Raw genomic sequence first — 8333 nt, 5'->3', positions numbered from 1 at the left:
ACACTTACAATCATATAAATTATTAACAACTAAAATTATTATATAAATAAATAATTAAACAACTAAAGTTTAATTAACAACTAAAATAAAATTTTATTAACAATTATTATATTAATAAATAATTAACAACTAAATTTTAATTAATATATTATTATTATATTAAAAATTAATTAAACATTTAAATAAATTATTTAAATTCAAACTAATTATTATAATAATTTTATCATAATATAATAATATATTAAAATAAAATAATTTATTATAATATTTATTAAATAATAATAACTTAAAAAATAAATTAAATAAACAAAAAAAATTTCAAAATTCAAAAAAAAAAAAAATTACGAGTCACACAAAAAGTGCGACTGAACCTAGGAGGAGTCGCACAAAAAATGCGACTGGACCTAGGTTTAGTCGCACTTTTTGTGCCACTCCTCCTAGGTTCAGTCGCACTTTTTGTGCGACTCGTAATTTTTTTTTTTGAATTTTGAATTACATTAAAATAGAAATTATCTCGAGTTTTTGTTAACGACTTCTCCTAGGTTCAGTCGCACTTTAGCTTCGATTAATTTTATGTGTAGATTTTGTGTTTTTGAAGTGATAAAAGTGTTATTGAGTGAGTTTTAAGTGTTTTATAGAAGTTTTAAAATTTTTAAGTTCAAAGGCATTTTCGTCATTTGATTAAATTAATTTAAAATAGGGGTGGCGAAATTGAAAATAAAAAAGTGCTAAAATGGGTTGGTGCAAATAAAAAAACGAAGAAAGTATTAAATTTAAATTTATTGGTGTTTACTTAAAAATATTTTGTAATTAGTATTAAAATTTAAATTTTAAAAAATCCATTGCTATTTTTAATGTTTTGTTAATTCTTATTAATATGAAAAATAAATAATTCATATTTTAAATCAATTAAACAATGAATACTAGTAGTAATTAGGATTAAATATTTTGGATGGTAAAAATTTTAAGTCACCCTTATTATATACTCCTATTTGAGGATTTGTGGTAACAATTTTAAATCCTTTTATACTTTCATGATGTTAAATCTAGATTGATCGTGAAGGAGAAGAACATGGTATCATTAAGATGCGCCTAAAGTGTAAACTGTAAAGTAATTGCAGGTTGCAGAACCGCAGTAGTGCAATCCAGCACATTTGCCGTCCTTTGTCGGTATATTACGTTCGATTTTAACATACTTCTATACTTATGTTATCAAAAATTCCATTATTATAAAAAGATAAAAAAATAATAAATTAAAAATATTTTTAAAATTAAATTAAAATAATAAAATTTTCATCCTATTAAATCTTATCATATAAAAATAATTTATTAATCTGACAAATAACCGTTATTTACTAAGACTTTTTCCTTCTATTATATAGAAAAAGATTACTATTAATAGCAAATGTAAAATAAAACATATAAATTTTCAAATCTTAAAAAAAAAAAAAAGAAAAGGTAATAGTCTTAAAATTGACTTATTCAATTTATTTTTATTGTGTACCATTTTTATACTCCATTGAGCTATCATAAAGGTGAGTGTTTTTTTATTTGAGTAGGAATTTTTTTGAGTAAAAATGTATTCCATTAGTAAATATTCAAAAAAAAAAAACTCTCAAATGTTTCTGAAAAATTTCTCAACGGGAGGAAAATTTGGTAGTTTTCTTATAGTGGCCCCACCACCAATATAAAGAAATACAACCTATTTTCCTATTTTTGGACACACAATTTCTAATTTTGTAAGACTTTTAAAAATTCTCTATAAATACACACCCAATTTTTTATTTTTTGACACACTTAAAAAAATTATCTTCTCTCTAATTTCATAAAATTAGTATTCAAGTGGTTTGATATTTACATTATTAGTTTGATCTTTTATTTTTTTTAATTTTTTTTGTGGTATTAGTATTTTATTTTAATATATTTTATGAATTATTTTTTTGTCTTAATAAAATTTTAGATTAGAAAGAAAAAAATAAGATGAGATAAAATATAAAGTATGAGAAAGTAGTGATGAAACTTTTTTTCCTCATAAATAGGATAAATTTGAATAACAAAATTTTACGTAAAAATGTGATGTGGATAAGAAGGAAAATATAGAGACCAGAGAAAGATTAATAAGATTTTTTTTTTTCACCATTGGGAGTGATCTTATATTCACAGGTCTATATTCCTAACTCTTCATTTTGTATAATCATACTATCTATTCTCTTAACTCATGTGTTTTGAATTTAAGCTTGTTGCATATTAATCTAGTTACGATGATTATGGGCAAGTTTTAGCGGGTAGCAAATATAATATATATGTCTATAAAATTTTATCTGCATGCTTGAATTATCAAAGTTCGTCAGCCATTGTGGACTTAATTTTTTATTTTGCTACTTGCACTTTTTTTAAAGTGAGATCTATAAATAAATAAGTATAATCAATATAAAAATAAAATTACAATTTTAGAATTCTAAACAACATTCAACACAACAAATATAATAATATAAAATTTAGTTATTTAACTTCAGGTAAAAATAATAAAACACATCATCCAAAATACTCTAAATATAAAAATATTTCTCAAATTCATGATGCAAGAGGAGTAACTAAGGTAGACAACGAATTAAAAACCTTAGAAGTCCACACTCTTGGAATATCCAAGTTCTAGACACTGGCTTTTACTAGGGTATTTAACAACTCAAATATTTTAATTATTTTATGATTTAATTTTTAAAATTATATATTTAAAAAATAAGTAAGCGAACGAGTGGATTTATATTACTTGCAGGTATTATTTTTTGTCGTTATCCGCTTATTTATTTTAGCGGACGAGTAATATCCGTCTAAATTTAAATTTTTTCAAAAATTATTGTCCAAGTCTATCCGTTTTTTGAATTTGGGGTAGTCCGTGCATACACAGTTTAAATTTTAGTGTACACTAAATCCATATAAAGTCAGCTTGTCAATTATAGCACACTTCTATTATACTCTAATGTTTCATTAGACATTGAGCAACTCCAGGTTAATAACTGCTATTTGACAACTTGGCAAATCACACCCATGTGCAGGAATTTGATAGGGTGATAACTTTAAAATTGTAAATTTTTTTTTGTGTTTTGCTTATTTTATTAATATATTTTTTGTCTTTTTATGGTGATTTACAAATCACAGTGATTAATTAGGATTTTTTAAGTTAGCAAACACGCAAGCATAATTAATAATAAAATAAATGGGTTTACTTGTTCCTCCAATATCATAGACAAGGGGTCAAGGGGTTTTGTTCAATTTTTCGTCGCTTTGTCAATGGATTTTGCTTCCCCGGCACTCTCACTATCACTAGTCACTACTCACTACTCACAAGTCGTTATCAACGTCCGGTCAATTTCATATTTTCATCATTTTAAATTTAATTGAGTTTGCTACCAAACGGATAAAACATGATTAAAGAGAGAAATTTCCCTAAATAATGCAATTGTACAAAGTATTTCCCATTTTGCTTGAAATGGAAAACTAATTTCCACATTACCGTCCACGTAGGATAGCTTTGAGAAATTTTTTTTTTTTTTTTTAAATATAACCGCTACATGAAGTAGCGGTTTTATTCATGCATCTGGAGTAAACCGCCATCTGAGATGGCGGTTTTGTAGTGGAAATTTTTTTTTCTAAAAAAAAAAAAATATGTTAAGTAAACCGCCACTTGAAGTGGCGGTTTGGTAGCAGTACAAAGCAACCACAGTGTCGTGAGTTTTCATTCATTCCACTCCATTCTTAGTTGCTGCCGGTTTTGCTAAAAAAAAAAAATTCTTCACTCTCATTTACTTCAAATTTACAATTCCTCTCATTCAACTAAGCTAATCAACTACATTCCCATCTTCTCCTTGTGTACTAGTTCATTTTCATCCTCATTTAAGGTATGAATAAAACCCTAATTTTTGTTCAATATGCAAATTGTTTTTTTTGTTCATTATTGTTTGAATTGAAGTTATAAAAACGTTAATTGTTTGTTACATTCTATTGTTTTCATGATTTAAGCTTACGTTTTACACATTTGTAGTTGAATTTTAGGATTTGTTTTGTATGCATATAAAGTGTTTGATGAAATGCTTCAATGAAAGTTTATTACTTTGTAGGGTTAGTTTAATAGTTTTTGTATATATTCATGGTATTTTTAGCTTTTATATTTGAAATGAACCTTATAATAAGTGTTCTAATACCTTAGTATCACAAATTCTTGTATTCAAATTTACACTTCCCGTTATAGTGTATTGGGGTGAGGAAGTCATGATATTGGTTGCAAATTGGTAGCAAATTGGTGGAGATATCACATGAAAGATCATTATCCCATTGAAAAACATGTTGAATTGGTTGCAAATTTGGATAATGCGAGGGAAGTCATGATATTTTTATGATTTTTATAACACTTATGGCGATGAAAAACACGTAACAGCGATCATGGCGATGCCGGGCCCAGTTGATCCATCAGTGCTTACGCTTCAGGCGACACACAGGAGCGTAGCTGCGTGGGAGGGCTCCACTGCCCAATTGGTTACTCGTCAGCACTACCAGGCGAGTACGTTACGGTGGGAGGTGGATGACAGGGTATTAGACGTAGTCGAGCTAGCTGGTTTTAGATACATTCACCGGTTGTTGGGCGGGGGCTTAGAGCTCGATCGAGCACTTATCACTGCATTGGTGGACTCACAGTTGGCGAGGCAACGATCACGTTGCAAGATGTGGCAGTTATCATGAGACTGCCGGTTGAAGGATAAGCAGTCATTGGTCATGGGGAGGGAAATTGGCCAGCATTAGTACATGAGCTGCTAGGGGTTTGGACGGAAAACCCTCAAGACCCCTCACAGCCGAAGATCATCGTTGGATCGTCATTGAAGCTGACTTGGCTTCGACAGCATTTTAGCGCGCTTGAGGATGATGCAGATGATGTGACGGTTGACAGACATGCCCGAGCTTACATTTTGTACCTGTTTGGATGCATCTTGTTTCCGGACAAGAGCGGCGACTCGGTACAGTTGATCTATCTCCCTCTACTGGGAGACTTGGAGCGCGTAGATGAGTACAGTTGGGGAAGTGCTACCCTAGCGTATCTGTATCGTAACTTATGTCGAGCATCTCGTAAGGGTGCCAAGGACATGGGTGGATGCTTGATGTTGTTACAGATATGGTCATGGGAGCACATTCATATAGGGAGGCCCATTATTCGGACGGTTCGACCGGATGGGCAACATGATCAGGAAGATGACGCGGATGATTTTGAACCGATATTAGGGTCACAGCATCGGCGCGGGATGGATCCTTTGGCAGTAAGGTAGCAACACTCAATTCACTATTCAAATTCATAATTTCACTATTTTATGATAGATGAAAATGTTTATTTGTTTACAGCTGGCTTCGCGTATATCTTTCGAGATCCCACTCCCCACATACTCTCGTCTACTACAGGGACGCACTAGATCGACAACGGGACGATCAGGTTAGTAACATTTACTATTTGTATTAGTTACGAATAAATTGTATACATTACTAAGCATATTGATTTCTATTACAGATGACATGGCAGCCTTACACAGCGGCTAAGATGGAAGCTCTACCGCACATATGTACATCAGGCCACGAGATTTGGAGATCGCGTTGTCCTCTTATTTGCTTTGACATCGTCGAGCTACATCTCCCGGATCGTGTCATGCGTCAATTCGGTTTGGAGCAGGTAATTCCGCAAGCCTGTGACACCCAACGTCAACTACATGCGATCGATCGGAGGACTGGGGACAAGAACTACCTCGTACGACATAGATCGCATGTAGATGCGTGGAACGACCGAGCATCTACATTGGTTGGAGAAGATAACTTCACAGGTCATAGCTCTGCTATGTACATGAGTTGGTACAGGCGCATCTCCATATTACGCCTAACGAACATCGCATTTGCGCAGCCAGGATCACATTACCATCCGACATCTACGTTACTGGTACGTTTTCTTTCAATACTCATAACAAATAGTAATAGTTTTAAGTAACTGTTTTAACAATATAATGATAACAAACAGGCTGAGCGCATCCGATCGGTGTTGATACAATGTAATGACACGATTCAAGGGGCCGCTACATCGCCAGTTGACGTGGGCTATCGGCTATGTTCTCAGACCTTAGGCTCCATTAATGCGTCGTTGACCGATGCATTGAGTCAAGCGGGTTATGAGTACCTCATACCGACTCCACCCGTCATTGGCGACGTAGATGACACATTCCACACTCCTTCTCCAAGGAGTTCAGCCCATCGAGGTAGCTCTTCCGGAGGATCCAGTTCTCGGTCCACAAGAGGCCGCCAGCGTTCATCTACTCAGGGTCGGTCTTCCAGATCGCCATCGACATCCGCTACTATGTCGCCGTTCGTTCCCCCGTCTTCCATCAACACTCCTCCGCCACATCCATCGCCTCCGCAAAGGATTATCACATATCAGCGTGCTAGTCAACGACGAGCTCCTACTCTTAATGTCATTGCGGAGGTTGACGAGTTCACACCATCATCATCCACCGGTGCGCAAAACAAAAGGGGCCGGGGGTTGTAGTTTAACAAACTTTGGATATTCTTATATTATTTTAACTTCTTGTATATTCTTGTATGATTTTAACTTTGTATGTTCATGATTGTAATATATCTTCGCATTATTTTCATAATTAATTTTTTCAAATCAAGCTGGTTCGTAATTGATTAATATGGAATAGATGGTATTGAACTAGTTTAATGCAGGTTACGTTCACTATTTAGGGGAAATGAAAGAAAAAAAAATATTGTTGCAGGCCACCAGCAAACCGCCACATGAAGTGGCGGTTTACCAGGGATCAAACCGCCACATGAGATGGCGGTTTGCCTTGACCAAACCGCCACTTCATGTGGCGTTTTTGTGCTTTATGTAAACCGCCATTTCAAGTGGCGGTTTGGTCTGAAAAAAAAAAAAAAAGACTTTTCCACGTGGACGGTATTCTGGGAAATTCTTTCCCAAATTAGGTAAAGTGGGAAATTTTTTTTTTTAAACATTATTTAGGGAAATGACTCGATTAAAGAATTCAAAGAGTCTTTTTTCAGAATATTGCCCAAAAACAAATTAATTCTCACTTTGCATTAATTGAGAAAATATTTCCCACAATACCGTCCACGTAGGATAGGTTTGGGGAATTTTTTTTTTTCAATATAACCGCTAGTTGAAATGACGGTTTTGTTTAAGAATCTTAAGTAAACCGCTATATGAAATGGCGGTTTACATGAATTTCAATTTATATATAAAAAAAAATTAATATAGCAAACCGCCACTTGAAGTGGCGGTTTTGTAGCTGTACAAAACGGCTGCTTCTGTTTTTATTTGGTCACTTCATCTCACTTGTTCTTCCTTCCTCCTTGCTGCCGGTTCTGCTTAAAAAAAAATCTTCAATCCTCATTTACTCCATATTCACAATTCCTCTCATTCAACTAAATTAATCAACTACATTCTCATCTTCTCCTTCTTTACTTGTTCATTTTCATCATCATTTAAGATATTAATATAAACCCTAATTTATTTCAATTTGCAAACTGAATATTTTGTTCATTATTGTCGTCATTTGAAGTTATAAATACATTGATTGTTTGTTACATTCTATTGATTTCATGATTTAAGCTTATGTTTTACACATGTGTAGTTGAATTTTATGATTTGGTTTGTATGAATATAAAGTGTTTGATGAAATGCTTCAATGAAAGTTTATTACTTTGTTGGGTTAGTTTAATGGTTTTAGTATATATTAATGGTATTTTTAGCTTTATATTTGAATTCAAATTACATGAAAAACATGTTTGTGTTTGCAGAATATGGATCATTATCCCGTTAAAGTGTATTGGGGTGGGGAAGTAAGTTATACTGGATCTGATGTTGTGTATAGTGGAGGATTAAATACAGTGATGTTTATCCATCGTTAGAATACTAATTTTGAGGTGTTTCATAGCAAAATCTATGATGTAATTGGTTGTGATCGCAACTCTTTTATGTAAAAAATGGAGATGAAATACCCGTTGGCTGGGAAAAATATGTTAGTCCCGATTAAGAATGATGAAAGCATAAGTGCTCTTGCTTATGCGGCATCACAAGCCCCTGGAACGGCAATGGAGGTTTATGTTGAATTGGTTGCAAATTTGAATAATGCGAGGGAAGTCATGACTAGCATGGAGCTTCCTGAATCATGTCCAAGTGAACGCCATGATACATTCACAGAAATGTTAAGTAACCCAAATTATGTTAATGAGCACTTGGATGAGCTTACCTCTCCAACTCATTCACGTGGCATTGGTGGTGGTGT

The 8333-nt window shown here is 33.1% G+C and overlaps 1 protein-coding gene across 1 annotated transcript; it reads left to right on the top strand.

The window, feature by feature from the left end:
• The first annotated feature begins 5617 nt into the window (after positions 1 to 5617).
• LOC130804711 (serine/threonine-protein phosphatase 7 long form homolog) lies at positions 5618 to 6851 on the top strand. Its single transcript, XM_057669258.1, has 2 exons — positions 5618 to 5971; positions 6050 to 6851. Exons 1-2 carry the CDS (start codon positions 5687 to 5689, stop codon positions 6569 to 6571), a joined length of 807 nt encoding a protein of 268 aa, XP_057525241.1. The 5' UTR covers positions 5618 to 5686; the 3' UTR covers positions 6572 to 6851.
• Positions 6852 to 8333: the final 1482 nt, after the last annotated feature.

Source organism: Amaranthus tricolor, chromosome 17 (genome assembly GCF_026212465.1).
Source record: "Amaranthus tricolor cultivar Red isolate AtriRed21 chromosome 17, ASM2621246v1, whole genome shotgun sequence".
Classification (NCBI taxonomy): domain Eukaryota; kingdom Viridiplantae; phylum Streptophyta; class Magnoliopsida; order Caryophyllales; family Amaranthaceae; genus Amaranthus; species Amaranthus tricolor.
The sequence above is the reverse complement of the archived record's forward strand: the minus strand, read 5'-3'. Positions and strand labels throughout refer to the sequence as shown.

What these genes read in the sequence shown, in the direction of transcription:
- LOC130804711 (XM_057669258.1), top strand. Translation starts at nt 5,687, where the DNA reads ATGCGTCAATTCGGTTTGGAGCAGGTAATTCCGCAAGCCTGTGACACC. An exon ending in ATCCGACATCTACGTTACTG is followed by an intron (nt 5,972 to 6,049) that starts GTACGTTTTCTT and finishes GATAACAAACAG; the next exon opens with GCTGAGCGCATCCGATCGGT.